Source organism: Colletotrichum gloeosporioides, assembly GCF_011800055.1.
Source record: "Colletotrichum gloeosporioides strain Lc1 chromosome Unknown consensus_48, whole genome shotgun sequence".
In the NCBI taxonomy this organism is placed as follows: Eukaryota; Fungi; Ascomycota; class Sordariomycetes; order Glomerellales; family Glomerellaceae; genus Colletotrichum; species Colletotrichum gloeosporioides.
In genome coordinates, this window is record NW_025544693.1 from 447,528 (window position 1) to 464,076 (window position 16,549).

Below are 16,549 nucleotides of genomic sequence, written 5' to 3' on the forward strand. Positions count from 1 at the left end.
CGGTCGGATGAGGTATGTGCATTCTGTTGTGCAACAGGTGTTCCAACAGAGGGGTCGAGTCTCCAGCGAACTACCGCTTCGGGTGCGGGATTGGACGATCTGACCAATGAGGTTCAGCTTCTGCAACTCGGCGATGGTGCAATAGCACCCTTGTTTGAGGTGATGGCTTGTGGAGCAGATGGGTGCGGAGATGCTCAACCTGGTTGGCCCATTTTTGAGATGGACTGTTGCTATTGAGGCAAAGTGCGGTACGAAGCTTTCCCTGCCATGGATGCCAACCGGGCTGTTCCCTGACCTGGTCGGAATTAAACTCCAAAGACGCCGACACGGTCGGAACGCCTTCGCACAGAAACGGGCCTCAATGGTTCCAATGGCTTTTAGACGTGCGAATCAGACTGGCCAGGCGTTGGCTGGACTCGACTGGAGGGGGCCATGCCATCGTAGTGACAGATGGATGAGAGTCTGGAGAGACAGGGGACTGGCTGGCCCCCAGGTCCAGGTGATGGGGTTTGTGGATGGGAGCTTGAACGACGACTCTGTCAGCTTTGGCTGGAATTCGGATCCGTTACAAATCGACGCTGGACTCGGGGCTCCGTCGGGCGGATGTGGTTGCGGATGATTAGACGTCATGGGTGTCCGCATGTACCACACTGCCAAGACGCCCACGACGCCGCATGACGAAAGTCATGCGACACGTGCTGATGACTAAGATATCGCGGGATCGTTTTTCCGGACCGGAGACCTCCTCAATTATGTAAGCCATCTATGTGGCGATGTGCTGGACTGTGGCTTCAATATGTGGCGCATCATCCCTCAAATTCCCAAGCATTCCCGAGGGCCAAAAGCTTGGGATATCCAGGTCAGTCGAACCCCTTTACCGTGCATTACCAGCCACCGGCGCACCACCGTCCGGTACTGTTGACTCGGCGACTAGTCGTCTGGATGCACTGCCGAAAGAAAAGAAAAGAAAGCGACATGTTAGGTAAAGTCTCCGCGCGGCCAGGAAGTGATCGCCTTTCACGACCTGGAGGCTCAACTTTGCAGGCTGGATGCCCTGAAGCTCACTGCCTCGATTGCCTTGTTGGGCGAGAGCTGAGTGCATCGGCCACTCAGGAGCCGCAGAAGGCGGGAGCTGAAGCCTCGAGGCCCCTAAACCCCCGGACGGCAACGCGTAAAAACACGGCCGCTACAGCGACCGCGAACCCCCCCCCCNCCCCCTACCCCCCTCCGGCCCCCTCCTCTCACCGGGCAACTGAGCCGCCTTAGTCAGAAAGGAAACATCAGCAACACCACAACCATCGTTGCGCGCCTGTGCCTGTGCCTGTTCCATCGGCAACACCAAAAACTGCAATCACCAACCTCCTCACCCCGCCCTTGGGCCAAAAATAGCAGTCCACGAGGTGTTCCTCACCTCGCTACACTGCAATTGCCCCCTTTCTTTGCTGGGCATTATCTTTCTCTATCCCCAGGGCTCTACTTTTCGTCTGGATATTCCCGTATAATTCGTTGTAATTCCCAAGTCTTAGAGTGAATGTAGCCAAAAACCACCCCTGCCTACGGTATCAACCTTACCTTATTCCGCATATTCCCCTTCCATTCGCAAACATGCCGTCCAGTCCGACCAGAGATCCATTCACCGGCCCCCCGGCGCCGCATGCCTTTGTGCAGTCACACGCGAAAACCACCGAGCTGCTCCCGCCCCCCTCGCCGCGGACGCATCGCGCTCTGCGCAAACTGCAGTCGGCGCACAACCTTGGCTCCAAGGCCGCCCTCCAACAAATCCCGCCCCTGCAGCCCTCCTTGATCGCGCAGCAGCGACTGACCCAGCGCAACATCTCGCCCACGCGACGCGATGCGAGCTCCTCCTCCGCCATGAACGTGAACAGATCACCGCAGCGAGGACGGTCCAACAGCGATGCGACGAACCATCACCACCTGAACGCCATGGCTGCCACGAAGCGCAGCATGATGGGTATCAACCCACGGTACCTCAACATGTCTCTGCACCAGCTCATCAAGGACGGTCCAATTGAAGGGGATACCGTCGAGGCATTGGGAATGGCCCGTCGCAAGGTCTTGAGCGAGGGTATCAAAAGCGACAGTGACGGCATGGTATGTGCTTCTCCCCTACCTCACGTGCCTCTTAACCTAATGCGCCATTGAACAGTCCACGCTGCGTATCTACGTCTTGATCATCCTCCTTGACACTCCCGTCCTCCCCACCGACGACTACCTTGCTCTCATCCACCGCNTCTGGATCATCCTCCTTGACACTCCCGTCCTCCCCACCGACGACTACCTTGCTCTCATCCCCCGCGGCGCGTCCCCGGCATACTCCAAGATCCGCAACGATACCTTCCGCACCCTCACCACCGACCCGTTGTTCCGCCGACGCGTCAGCGAGGCAAGTCTCATCCGCCTCCTCAATGCCGTCGCCTGGCGCCTGCACGACGCCCGCGAGCAGCAGCGAAGTCGCGATCGCGACCGCTCCCTCAGCCGACCCAGCACCGGACGAAGCTCCATATCCCACGACAGCTCGACGTCGACAGCCACCGCGCATTCCACAAACCCGGCCTCACCTTCCGCTCGCAACCGCGCGCGAGCTTTGACGTTGACGACGGAGGGCTCCGAGTCTTGTCACGCTGCCGAGCCGGGGACGTATGTTCAAGGAATGAATGTGTTGGCAGCTCCCTTCTTATATGCTGCGCGCAGTGAGGCCGAGGCGTTTACTGCGTTCTACACCTTGCTTACGCGGGAGTGCCCCGGATACATTCGAGGTGCGATGGATGGCGTCCACAAGGGGTTGGCTCTGGTGGACAAGGTCTTGGCGACTGTTGACTCCAAGTTGAGCGGATACCTTCACTCCAAGGGCTTAACGGCTGAGATCTACGCATTCCCTTCCGTCCTAACATTGTGCGCCTGCACACCTCCGCTACCCGAGGTCTTGCGCCTGTGGGACTTTCTCTTCGCCTACGGACCTCACCTGAACATTCTCTGCATCGTGGCCCAGCTCATGGGTATGCGGGACCAGCTGATGAGCTCGCCGAGGTAAGCGTCTCTACGCAAGTTGGATTACCAGATCACTAACATAAGATCAGCCCTAACAAGCTCTTGCGCTCGTTCCCTTCGCTACAGGCGGACAAGATTATCGAGCGCACGCTCTGGATCATTGAGAGAATACCAGACGACACATACGCCGCCATTGTCACCCACGCCCAGTAATGGGATGAACTGCGGCCAGGGGACCGGGACACGTAACGACGATTCCTTTTGTGATGAATGTCGCAACGCCCATTGTACTATACCAAAGACCTTTACGACTTGATGATGGAAACTCAAAAATACGGATGGGGGTACCGAGACGAGGCTTAATGATACGATGCAGCCACGGGTCCAGGAACACGAGAAGCACGATGAAGGGGGGACGACAGACGAAGCACGTTGCGTTCCCTCATGTATATATGTTGAACTTAATTAATATGATTTCATGCCGACGAAGGATGTCTGGTAGTCTGACTGGGGGAAGCGAAGTCTTCTGGCCGTTATCGTGGCTAGAATTTGGCCAAAGATAAGGCTCACCCAAGAAATGAAGATCTCGGCTGCGCTGCTGGAGGTTACGCCTCGTACCTACCTTGATGATCCAGCCAGCAACGCCTGCAAGCTCATGCAGGGCTGATATGGTGGGCTGGCCGTTAGCAGCCGTTGCCTAGCGTTTACTCTAAGTGGAGGTTAAGAGCGCAAACTTATGAGCATGGTAGGCTCGGTCTTCGAAGATCGAGCTGGCTTCAGCCTCTTTCTTTATTCCTTCTTTCTGTGTTTCGTTACTTGGGGATTCCATCTACCTGCATCATCCCCAAGGTCATGACTGCTCCCGCTTCTTGGTGTACCAACGCCACAGCTATTCCATGGGTGAGACGGGGTTCATCTTGCGATGGCCATCATCTTCCGTTGGCCATCTACTATATTCGGTGTCCGTTATCACAACGAAAGAATACATCGGGAACACCCGAGAAAGTGCCATCTTGGGTAAGGGGATCATCAGCTTAGGCTTCTACGTATAGAAGACGATGGTCAAAAACATCATCTTTCAGTCTGTTGTCATCAAACACGTTGTGGAAACCTGGTGGACAATTTCTGTGGGATTCCCAGCTTCTACGATAGGCGAAAGATATCAATGTCATTTCCACCGGGCTCCTTTACGCATGGTAAAGATCAATGAAGACCCATTTGCGTGAAGCCGCTAGCGTCCAATTATGATTGATCTAACATATAAAACAACTTGAGCTCATGGTCTTTGTCTGAAATTATCCTGGTCAAAATCGTCGTGCTCATTCTCTTCCTACAGACCGTTGGAAGCATGATTGCTCGTTAGGAGCTCAGCTATCTGGAGACACATCTACCGCAAAGTGACAGTGAAAGATCAACACCACCTTTCCGGCGTATTCTCGAGCACCTCATGATAATCAGAAGAGGAGGGAGACTGGCGGACGACGTCGACCTGCAGAACTCCATATGCCGACAGCAGCAAATAACTAAATTAAGGCCTAAATGGGGCCATTTCAAGATTTTCTGGTACAATGCTCCCACCAACATCATTGCCGCTCTCAAGTAATGGATTACAAACCATGCTAAGTAGTAGATGTGTTCAAACAGAATGACAGTGCGCTGAAGTCTCTAGACATCCTACCCAGTTGTGTGTAGCCCAGAGCGGTACCTACTCTGCTACTACAATTTTCTATAAAACGGACATAGATTACAAAGTGGCTATAGGTTGGACTTTCTCCGCAATGTAATTCCAGGCTTGACTCGTGTGACTCTTATAGACGACACTTCTAGCGATTTGCGGCAGATGAGCCCATATCGAGTAAATCGCGGCGACCACGATGTTTGGATAGCAGAAGTGACCAGAATAGGCACGAAACGTCTGAGGACAGCGGCGGATATTGACGACGAAGCAGGTGTATGTATGTGTCTATTCGACAGGATCTAGCGTCAGTCGACCTTTTGAGTAGCTTTCACTTCCGTCACAATTTCAAGCTCACCAACCCGGCCAAATTGTCAAAAAAGACAAAGGCAGACATTGGTGTCTGGAAGAGTATCCCATCGCCATCAGATATACGTTTGGGTAGTGACTTGGGGATGCTCATCCCCGCGAAGGTTTGCCTTGAGGTAAAGCATTTTGCGCTACGACTATCTGGCATACAAACGATACAAAACAAATTATGGTAGATTGGCTTTCCAAATTGATCATAAGTCGGATATTCGTGGTTCTTCGGGACCTCTCCGCTAGAAGGGGATTACACGTCGACAAATGAACAAGCTGAAATGTGGCAGCCGATGATGATAGCTTCGTTCTACGTATTCTTCGATCTCTCGGACAACAATACTTCATTGAAGACGACGGATACGGGCGACTTTCGTGGCTCAGGGCTGAGAAGCGCCGCAGTTTATGAAGCACAGCCTTACAAATTACCTCTGCATCCCACATGGCAAGGGATAATCCGAAGAGATGTCCAAGCATGATTTCTCTGTTCCAGTAGCTACCGCTACCAAATTGTGCGTTCTTCTAAGAGAAGTCACTAAGGCACTGTCATTTATACAAGTAGAAACGAGCGTGGAACGATTGAATCAGGGATCTTTCCAGGTGGTTTGACACATTGTACAAATAGAACCTCAGACTCCATGGGTCAGAGGCTCAGCAAAATGTCCTTTGTTGTATTCGGTGCTTTGATTGCGTTGCGAAGACTCGATAATAGGATACTGGCCTGGCTAGTTCAGTCAACCCGACGATATTCTTACCTTTCTCATGTCTCCCAAGCATTCACTTGTGAATAACATGAAATTGAGGGTGAAGTCCAACGACGAACTCAACTGTCGCTTCATACACAACGAGCCCGACTTTTCAGAGCCTCACTAGGCGAATTTGCACCAAGTATACCATCCATAACTTGCTGCCTTCTGCGCTCGAAACAGAGGATAACACCGAAGGATTTTGTGGGTCAAATTTATGCCGGGGAAAGTTTCCAAGGTGTTAATATACTTTCAGACATCTGATGTGTCGACTGCCTCTGGTCATTAACTGCCTTGTGTCCCAACATCCCCCATGTGTGAGTATGAGTTGAGCCTCTGTGAGGGACTTCCTTTCCTTTCAGCAGAAGCAAGGGAGGATGCTGGCAATTTGGGTGTATGCGAGGGTGGTATTGGCGGAGATGATTAATACAAACACGCAACACCTGACTTCACCTTCATTTTGATCAACTAGACTTTGGCAACATGACAAACTATTGTCTCGCTACTTCTGAATATTTCTGTACAGCTATTCGCGATTGAATAAGGATTACCCAGGCTTCATACCCCTAGCGAAGTTGGTTCGTCATGCTGATCAGAATGTCATTCCCTCTCAACTTTCTACTACATACATACAATGTCCAATCGCGTGTTGAACAATCTTCTTTTCTTATCATACCTTCGTCATGAGTCGTAAAACAAATGAAAACAAGCCTTGGTCAAAATACCCGGCTGAGTGACATCCCCACAATGTACATTTCCCATCCCCCGGCACCCAAAACTCCAGACCCTTCATCTATAGTTATAATCGCTAGCATCTTGGCAAATGGGTATCCCAAACTCCTCTACTGCTCCAACTTTGTACGCTGCACCGGCTGATCATGCGCCATCTTCTCCTCTCTCCTCGGCCTCTCGTCGTCATCGCTGCTACTGTGATCAGACACGCACGTCGTAGACGGCAACACATGATCGATGGAGTGCGACGTGATGTCGATGGTCGTGCGGACGTTGATCACCGGTCTGGGCCACGGCTGAGGCTCCCGGTGCTGATACCTCTGCCCGAGGTCCGACGACGGCCTGGACTCGGGGTACTCGTGCTCGTCGCTGCCCCTGTCTTCCCGGGCGGTCTTGTTGAGCTCGATGTCCGAGCCCTCAGGCGAAAGCGCCCTCTCGATGTCGTCGTACGTGCGAGCAGTGGAGTCGCTGTGGTCGGTGATCCCCTTCGTCCGGGGAGTGGCGGCCTCTTTGTTGATGGGGTGGCCAGAGCTGGGTCCTGAAGGACGGGAGTGTTTGCTGTTTGTGCTCCACCCGAAGCCCCAGCCTTGGAAGAGGGGGCGCATGCTGGTCACTGAAGCAGCGATGATGCCGAGGGCGGGCTCCAGTACGGTCCAGATCGCGATATCGCTATTGGCAGGATATCAGCATTGTGTATGTGATGAGGTGGTGGGCGCACTTACATCGTCTCATACAGGAAGTCCGTGGAGATAGCGAGACGTCTGATGAAGGGAATCCGAATGATGAGAGCTACACCAGCACTAACAAGGCATTAGAAGAGGAACATGTCTGTCGTGGATACATCTACTTACACCATGCCCATGCTGAGAAGCACGGCGACCAACGCCTTGGTCCGGCGGTTGAGATTGACATTCCACAGCAATGCTATCGGTAACAACCCGATACACCAGTCCGAAACCGCCGAGATAATGCTGTGCGCGATGGTGGCATCGGGGACGATGTTGTAGTTGATGCATTTCCCCTTTTCACCGTACAGCTGTCTCCAAAAGTACGAGGGCGGGCTGCACTGGAACGTCATGATGAAGAAGTAGGCGATGGAAATGAGCAAGACGATGGCCATGTTAACGTAAATGACCCATCGGTGGACCTTGTTGAGAGCAAGTCTGAGGAGAAGCAGGCAGATGGACGTTCGGATCGCGAGGGTGATGGGCGAGTAGATGACTTCGCAGATGTACCACGCCCTTAGAGAGATGGCAGCTTGTTCAACCGTGAGCTCTGTGAGGTGTTTTCCGGTGGCGCCTTGGATGACTCCGTGGAGCGCGACGGCGCCGTAGACTGTGTACATGATCTGTCGTCTGTGTGAGTGTGGCTGACGGGGTAACGAGACAGCTCCAGACTTACCATTGCGAGGAAGATGAGGTAGTCATCTGCTCCAACACTCTTCACGATCCGTACCTTGACGTACGCTCTGGCGAGTGTAAAGAGGCCAGCCGCGATGAGGAAAGACAGCTGCACTGCGAACAGCGTCATGCCACGGTTGTGGACATCGCTGTGAGCGTCTCGCGTAAAGATTAGACTCGAATTTTCCATGTTTCGAAATGATAATAGCATTATTTGAGGACCAAGGAGAAATTGCCGTCAACCGTGCCATGATCATGGGATGGGGAGGGGACTTATAAGTCCAGGCTTCAGGCAAAGTCGTACCGGTCCCATCTGTCAAAAAAGAACCCCTCTGGTGGGGGGCCTATGAAAAGTAATTGAAAAAGAAATACGGCGTTCATGGAGGGCTCTCTGGCGGTATGGCGGCGAGCGGGTTTCTTGATCAGGTACGTCTGCGAGCCGACGGATAGAGGAGCGCACTCGCATCTCCCGTGCAGGGTCGGGCAAGGGTCAGATACTTCCGCGTCCCAGGTTTTGAGTGGTTCATTAGGACAGTAAGATCAGGGCCGTCTATATACGGGCTGCATGTATGCATACATGTAGGAACGATATTGCCAGCTGACAGGTGCCCACCTGCGAGGCCCTGGTATGTCTGCGGCCCCGAGTGGCTCCTCTGCAAGTGGTATGCATCTTGAAAGAGGCGAGAGTCCACAGCTGGAGAAAAGAAACCCCCACAGTCAGAATTCGGCTACCAACATGATCGAGAGATCAGACGAATAGAGACTGCTGGTATAACAGGAATCGTGGCTGGACGAATTATTTGGAAAGAGGAGCCAGGCAGATACTACTCCTGAATGTTACGACTTCCATGAGAAACGATCGACTAGCGGCGTGAGAAGTGCTGTCGCCAGGCAGAGAAACTGCTCGTGACCAAAGCTCCTCTGACCGGGTCTCTTCATCCTTGATTCCGGGTATCATGTGAGACTCGGTTCCTGAAGCAAGATTGAAATATGATATATCTCGCATATCAGTCCTAGTCTTTGAGGGTTGGTTCTGAAGCCCACATTGTGGAATCTTGGCACCGCCTGATCACAACCGTGCTTCTAAGCCTCGATTACCGAAGGCATGATGTGTCACCTTCTGCAAACGCAGAATGTTGCGTGATGCCGAAGATGTCTTAGCTATCACGTCTTGCAGATATCACGGTGGCGGAGGGTCCGTGGCCGTCGAACGATCTGGAGATTCGTCAGTACGCTATGGCCATTCGAATCCCACGAGAAAAAGAAACCATCAAGAACCAGCTTTAGGCCTCAAATTTGGGAACAAAGAGGCCTTCGCTCGATCGCTCAGTTCTCGTTTGTGATATCCGGTGCGGAGCAGGCTCGATTTTAGCCGTCTGGCTCGTTGCTCTCCATCGACCAGATCCACATCAAGTTTAAAATATTGTCGCCCCCAGCAATTTCGATAAACTTTTCATTATTCGTATTGCAATCCAGCAAAGTACCGACGGCGACTTGAAAGTTCCGCCTGACCGTGAAATGAGCACGAGGTAGATTGCTGTTGATTCTGATGGGAGACACAGAGCTACCCTGGATGATCCGTCTGAATCCTGCCATCTCCTTGGACTCTCCTCAGGGCAGGGCTGGCAGAGGGTGTCGTACGATTGTAGGAAATAAGGCACGTAAGGTAAAGTGACATGCATATCACCCACATTGCAAGATGGACAGGTGCGATGGGTGGGTAGCAGCCGAGAGCTATATCCCAGGAGTACCGGCCGTAGGCCCAAAGCTCAGCCTTTCCCGCCCCAGGTCCAGGGGTCCTTTACGAGCCACTGGGGCAAGTCGGATTGATCGGCCAACGGTCGTGAGCGCTTGGCCTGCGAGGTTGTCGAAAATGTGGGCGCCCAACGGGGAAGACGGCCCAGGCCAAGCCGGTGCAAGAGTCCAAGACTTCAAGTGACCTGTCAAATGCAACAGAGTGGGCAATGAGCAGAGGACCCGGACTGTGAGCAGAAAGGATCGGATTCTGGCCGTATATTCGTAACGGCTGACGGTTGCTTCGTGGGATGGGCAAGAGAAAAAAGAAACGTGTTGGCGCTATGCGGAGGGGAAGTCGTGGTGGAGGTCAGGGTGGCACAGGCCCGGGGGACCTCCGGAGGCAGGGGCCGAGGGTTCATCTCGCCAATCGATTGGAAGAGGGCAACTGTGCCAGTCACGATACCGAGGGTTCTTACTGGGGCAGATCTCTTGATGCTGGGCAGGTGCCGCGGTGGCATTCGGAGCGGGACATGTTTGCCTGCCAACGTCTCAAAGGTTGCATCTGACAAGAGCTTGGGGCAGCCTACCGGCCGAACCGTACTCGAGGAAGGCCTTTGATGTGACCCGGCCTGCGCGGCATCATGCTGTGCTTCAGGTTGCGAGACGCCCAGGGCGACGTCGAGATCTGATCGTGTCGAGGTGACAGCTCACGAAGCGGACCCGGCGCTCCTCGTCCGTCCCTGGTTCCCCGGCTGCACAATGCATTGATGTGGGATGAACCGCACTGGGCCGGGCCATCAAGTTTTCGTTGCCCTGGCCGAGGCCGCGTACAAAGAAAACTCTGTCGAAATCCTGCAGCCTGTTCCTTTCTTTTGTGGTTTCTCGTGCGATTGATTTGAAGAGTATTTTCGTCGTCGCTGTTGTTGGACCCGATACACGAGAAATGGTCAGCCAAAAAAAAAATGACTCGTCAGTTAAAAGTATCTTTGAGTGGCCCGGAGACCCTCTTCAGTATCCGCTACTTTGGCAATTATGCGCCGCTACTGACTCGCTCGGTTTCTTTTCTTCATCTCCTCAAGTCTTTTGCAAAATGTCTCTCGGGAGTCGGGAACGGCTTGCCAGCCACGTTCGGACTATGTCGGGCAATGTCTAGCCTTGAGAAATGGCGCAGAGAAGTTGTCTCGTGGTGTCGTGTCGAGACCACCATAAGCTGCCCGTGGATATCAGATTCAGGAGTCACCAGAGTCACTATTGTGTCCTTGAACCCCTCTAATTTTGCTTGGGCACACTCAACGCAGGAAATCAGAAGGCTGGACTGCTAATAACAGCTCTAATATGCCGTATTGCCATCGCGCCTGTGCTGGCCTCTGGAAAATGAAACTTTTTGGCCCGAGGTCGAGCCGTCGAGGAAAAAGAAAGCGTTCTAGTTTGATGGTCAGATTATGACGTTGCGAACGTGGGTCCCCTCTCGCTTCAGGACACAAGTGGCTGAACAGCGGAGGTGTGAGGGGTACGGCCGCGAAAAGTAACATGACAAGTAATCGGAGCTTGGTAAGCGTGCTTCGGGCGTTCATCAGGCCTGGGGACCTCCGATAGATGTTCTGAGAAATGCCCCACATTGACGCCGGTCGCCGTTCGAGACGTGGGTCTGGAATGCGGAGGCGGGGCCGAGATGCACAGACCTTCCGGCCGAAGTCTCCGGAGGCTGGGAGGCTCGATCGATCGAAGTCATTACGTCGACATTACCGTAGCGAGACCCTTTGAATCAGTTGATGGGAGTCCTGCACAATGCTGCGTCCCATAACTGTTGTTTCTTACCCACGTGGACGTGGAAAACCACTAGGAGCAGTATAGAAACAATTGAATACATCAATCGATTCCTCAAAAAGAAGATACCGTTGAGTGAATATGGCATCCTGGAGTAAAGGCTCCGGCCAAGGCCACCCGCAAGACTGCACAGTCTTTTGCCGCAAGGACACTGAATTTGGTGCATGCACCATGACGGGCAAGGGAGTAGCGCCTGGGCGTCGACCGTGTAATGTTCCTGCAATTGCAGTCACGATGACGTCGATGATGAGGTATGTGGATAACCCGCCTGCACCATGCCTTCCTCGGGTCGAAGACATATACAGAACGAAACCGCTTTCGAGCTCATCTCAATCGTCCGACGGTGATTATTTTACAATTTGCACTTTACCCAAACACCACACTTCAGAGTTTCTCCAGTCCATACTGCAAATCAAGACTACACGAACGCACTCGCGCCAAGATGACGGACAAGTCTCAATTTCAAGAGGGTATGATACACAATGCCTCTGTCACAGAACCTGCGCTAATTGACCACCAGGCCACAGCGTCCCGGTGACGGATCAGAGCTTCCCAGGAAAGGAGGGAAAGCTGCCCGTCACCCCTCAGTTTGATCGCATTCCAGACGGCGATGGCGGCTCCAAGCTGTACCAAGCCGCTGGAAAGCTCAAGGACAAGAAGGCCATCATCACAGGCGGCGACTCCGGTATTGGCCGAGCCTCTGCCATTCTGTTCGCAATGGAGGGTGCCGACTCGCTCATCGCCTACCTAAAGGAGGAGGAGGAGGATGCCCAGGAGACGAAGAAGCGCGTCGAGGCCTACGGCCGAAAGTGCTACCTGGTTCCCACTGACCTCACTGACCGCGCAAACTGCCAAAAGGTCGTCGATACTGCGATTGAAAAGATGGGCGGAATCGACATTTTGTTCAACAACGCCGCATACCAGATGATGAAGGAGAACATCAAGGATCTCTCCGAGTGCGTCTCAATGACCTTTCTATGCTCGAGACTCGATCACTGACGGTGTTTTCAGGGACCAATGGGTTCATACGTTTAACGTCAACATCCACTCCTTCTTCTACCTCTCCAAGTATGCGTTGCCTCACATGAAGAAGGGTTCAACCATCATCAACAACGCGAGCATCAACGCCTACATCGGCCGTCCAGACCTGCTCGACTACACCTCAACGAAAGGTGCCATCATCTCGTTCACACGAGGCCTGAGCAACCAGTTCGTCGACAAGGGCATTCGTGTCAATGCCATCGCCCCAGGACCTGTATGGACGCCGCTCATCCCTGCCACGATGAACGAGGAAGCACAGAAGCAATTCACCGCCCCCATGGGTCGTCCAGCGCAGCCCTCTGAGATTGCAACCTGCGTAGTGTTCCTCGCGTCGACTGACAGTTCATGCATCAGCGGCCAGACAATTCACTGCAACGGCGGAACCATCGTCAACGGTTAAGTCGTGAGAATTGCACACTCCCGAACAGTAGGCAGGGCATGTACACTAGTCTAGTAATTAGCTGGTGCAACCAGATGAATGACGTATGACCCGTTTAATCTCCGGCTTTACACCCGACGATGCAAGCCTCTTTGCGGGGTAACTTAATCAGCCCAGTCTTAGTCTCGTTCTGCAATAATGCTTCGCCAATTCAAACAGATTGCAAAAGAGACAACCGTGAGCTCGAGTTGTCTGGAAGCTTGCCTTGTTGGTGATCCCCAATAATTGCTTGGAGCATCGCTGGAGACACTGGGCTGGAAACGGCAGAGCTAACCCATTTGGGAGGACAGCATGGATGAAACAGGGGACCGGGATGAAACATGCCCAACCACAGGCCTGACAGGCTGCTAGCCAGCTGCTAAAAGGCAGCGGGGACAAGGCGCTTTTGCATGACCTGCATTCGAGAGTGGTTCTGATGCATTTTGTGCATATCCGTCCATATTGAGGCGTATTACCACCGGATCGGCGACTTCTTTTCATTGGACGAGATGGACGTCTGCTGTTTATAGCGAGACCGCAGTAACGGTCGCGCCCCTTTATCTTGCTGTCGTTGTTGACTTCACTTGACGCGACAGAGCCGAGCTTCCGTGTGTTTAGATAGACGTGCCAGTCGGGGAGCCACGGTGGCTTTCCCGGGCAACCATGTGCTGTTGAGTTTCCGTGTCAAAAACGTGTATTTGCTGAGGCTCGTGGTGAGATAGTTTTGCCACCCAAACTCTGCGGCAACAACAACACAGCAGCGCCGATGCAAGCTTACGTTGGGCGGGTTTGATGGCGGCTTAGATAAGAGTCAATGACGGAAGGGCAGTGGATATGTTCGCGTATCTGATTGTTTCACCGCATCACGGGTCGCGGATCTTTTAGCCCCCAGATTCGCAAATTGTCAAAGTGCCTCGCGGACGACGGGGTATCGATGCTGGGCGCAAACCACTCGACGGGTTTCTGTGACATGACAAGTCGAGGCTTTCTTCGGGTCCCGAACATGTTTGGGGAGCTTGACGTCGTTCCCGCAGGCAAGGAGCAGGACGGAGTCATGTCGCCGTGTTCTTGGGCGGCGGGATGCAATGCAAACAGAGATCGATGGGAAACTCTATTGAAGCTTGGTGGTATTGCTGCGGGCCGTTGCTAAGGAATGACATTCTGACACGGGGCAGCACCGCGCGACTGGGCAGCATTCTTTGCAGGTACTCTTTTAGGCCGGCAAATAATGCTCCTCCCCCTCCGTCCCCTTTGTCTTCCCAGCAGCCTAGGTAGTGTAATGTAGCTAAGGTACTGAGGTAGTCAGTCGTGATCCAATGGCAGGACGGCGCTGACTCTGGGGGGCCTGCCAGAAACGGGCCCCTCCCATGGTGCCTCCTCCAACATGGAAGGCAAGCGTGGGCATGAGCGTGGGACGTGTCGCGCTTTCCCCTTCCTCGTCGCTCCCTTGTCGCAGGCCCATCCCTTCATTTTCCCTCTCCCCCTTCCAGAACAACTCGTCTGGTCTGCCACTGCTTGTTTTGGGCTGAGCCACCCACACGTTCTCCATCCGTTGTTTTTTTCCTTTCTTTTTCACTTCTACATCGAGTGTCGCCGTCGACTCCTTCATGCCTCTTGTCCCTCCGCTGGCTTGCTCTGCTTTCTTCTGCCGTATCTGCTTGGGCCCCTCGAGCCGTGCACTCTAGCAGCTGCGAAACCCCACAAGGATCAAGTAAACAAACGAATACCCTACCCTCTGTCGCATCGCATCGCCGTCGCATTCTTCACCCGAATACACCTACGACGCCGGCAACATGTCTGCCACGTACAAGCAGTTTCTGGCTGCTCCCAACTCGTCGCTGCTCGCGCCGAACGCCACCCTCCTCTACATCACCACCACCACGACCATTAATGGACCTACCGACATCATCAAGCACCTCAACACCCAGCGCAACCAGCTGAAGAAGAAGAAGGAGGACATCCTCGACGTCGTTGAGGGTCGCGATGCCATCGCCGCCGAGATTGAGACTTCGCTGGAGTTTGTAACCAGCGGAGGTGCCTACCTGCCTGGGCTTGACGACAACTTCCTGGCTGACCGCACCGTCCACCTGCCCATTGTTTGTCCTGCCCCGCGCTCCAAGGAGCCTGCCCTTGAGTGCGCAACCGAGCTAACCTGGGGCCCTTCACAGATGCACGTCGTCAACTTTGACAGCGAGGGCAAGATCGCCCAGATCCGCCAAAGCTGGGACCAAGGATCACTCCTTAAGCAGCTCGACATTATCGGAAAGTCCGGCCGCAACTGGCCCATCCGTGATAGCCAGGAGCAGATCAAGATGATCACCAGGGGCCTGAAGGCTACCGGCAAGGTCACCGACGCTCCCGACACCAACGAGCTCATCAACCGGTCCCGTGGCAGCTCGACCAATGCCCTCCGCGACCCTCATGCCTCCCTCTCTCTGTTTGCGCCGAGGGAGCAGCAGGTTGAAGAGAGCCCGGCCAGGTCCATCGTGTCACCTTATGCGGGTACCCGACCTCAGCAGCGGTCTTTCAACGATATCATGAGCCACGAGCCTGCCGACGAGCCCACCTCTCCCAGCGCAGGACGCGATCGCGTTGCTCCCAAGATCGGTGCCGGAAAGAACTTCCAGCCCAGCCGCCTGTTCGATGCTGACGAGCACGCCCACGTCCCCGACAGTCCCGAGGAGAAGACGTCACCCGAGAAGTTCATCCGTCCCAACCCCAAGAAGTTCCAGCACTTTGACTTCGCCGACGGCTCGGACCCGCAAGACACCCCCAAGCCCGCCGACGGCCGTCCCAAGGCCGGCAAGCACGACAGCAGCTGGGGCTTCGAAGACTTCGTCACCCCTCAAAAGGTCAAGCCTACCAAGACTCTCCGCACCCAGGATGTGCGCCACTGGGATACTGACGTGGGCCACACCGACTTGAAGGACACCCCCGCGGCCCGTCCCGTTCAGCAGAAGCCCCGCCGCGATGCCGAGCCGCACTTTGAGTTCCAGGATGACGGTCCTGATGGCCAGCCTCGGCCCGCCGGACGCCCCAAGGGCGCCGCGCACAACACAGGCCTGCACCTCTACGAGAACAACCTGTACAGCGAGGACGGCAAGCCCTTGCCTGGAACCGATTCTGACCAGGCCCTTGGTAACATCACCAATCTGAACAACCGCCACAAGGACTTTGACCCTCATTTCGCCATGTCTGACGACTCTCCTAGCCAGCAAGCCGGCCTTCAGCAACGGCCTGGTGTTAGCGACTCTCGCAAGAAGGCGGTGAACATGATGAACGCCAACTGGGAATCCTACGACCGGTCCCCGGCATCCCAGAAGGAAAACATTGAGCCGGCGCCCACGGGCAAGGCCAAGGGCGGCATTCACATTGCTGGCGATGGCATGGGCTCCAGAAAGGCGGTCGAAGACCAGGACGGCGACAAGCGTGGTATCAACATTGCCGGCGATGGTATGGGCGGCAGGAAGGGCACCAACCGCAACTGGCTGTACGGTGGGGATGACGAGGAGGACACCCCCAAGGCCGTTCCGCCCAAGGGAGGTTCCAAGCCCGCTAGTCTAACCGCGGCTCAGAAGAGCTTCTGGGACTTTTAATCGACGCC

General features: G+C 54.3%; 4 protein-coding genes across 4 annotated transcripts; 3 read left to right on the plus strand and 1 right to left on the minus strand.

Moving 5' to 3' along the window:
* Nucleotides 1-1,605: 1,605 nt before the first annotated feature.
* Nucleotides 1,606-3,222, plus strand: GCG54_00004125 (Cell division control protein 16; the record flags this gene model as incomplete). The annotated part of the gene is made up of 3 exons (XM_045404180.1): nt 1,606-2,112; nt 2,168-3,048; nt 3,099-3,222. 3 exons carry the CDS (start codon nt 1,606-1,608, stop codon nt 3,220-3,222), a joined length of 1,512 nt encoding a protein of 503 aa, XP_045264015.1.
* A 3,410-nt stretch (nt 3,223-6,632) lies between these two features.
* On the minus strand, nt 6,633-8,112 carry GCG54_00004126 (uncharacterized protein; the record flags this gene model as incomplete). Its single annotated transcript, XM_045404181.1, has 4 exons — nt 6,633-7,191; nt 7,245-7,322; nt 7,374-7,870; nt 7,924-8,112. The coding sequence occupies 4 exons, from the start codon at nt 8,110-8,112 to the stop codon at nt 6,633-6,635; spliced, it is 1,323 nt and encodes a 440-aa protein (XP_045264016.1).
* A 3,816-nt stretch (nt 8,113-11,928) lies between these two features.
* GCG54_00004127 (putative oxidoreductase C4H3.08) lies at nt 11,929-12,927 on the plus strand (the record flags this gene model as incomplete). Its single annotated transcript, XM_045404182.1, has 3 exons — nt 11,929-11,956; nt 12,007-12,442; nt 12,498-12,927. 3 exons carry the CDS (start codon nt 11,929-11,931, stop codon nt 12,925-12,927), a joined length of 894 nt encoding a protein of 297 aa, XP_045264017.1.
* Nucleotides 12,928-14,738: 1,811 nt separating this feature from the next.
* GCG54_00004128 (uncharacterized protein) lies at nt 14,739-16,541 on the plus strand (the record flags this gene model as incomplete). The annotated part of the gene is made up of 1 exon (XM_045404183.1): nt 14,739-16,541. The coding sequence occupies one exon, from the start codon at nt 14,739-14,741 to the stop codon at nt 16,539-16,541; it is 1,803 nt and encodes a 600-aa protein (XP_045264018.1).
* Nucleotides 16,542-16,549: the final 8 nt, after the last annotated feature.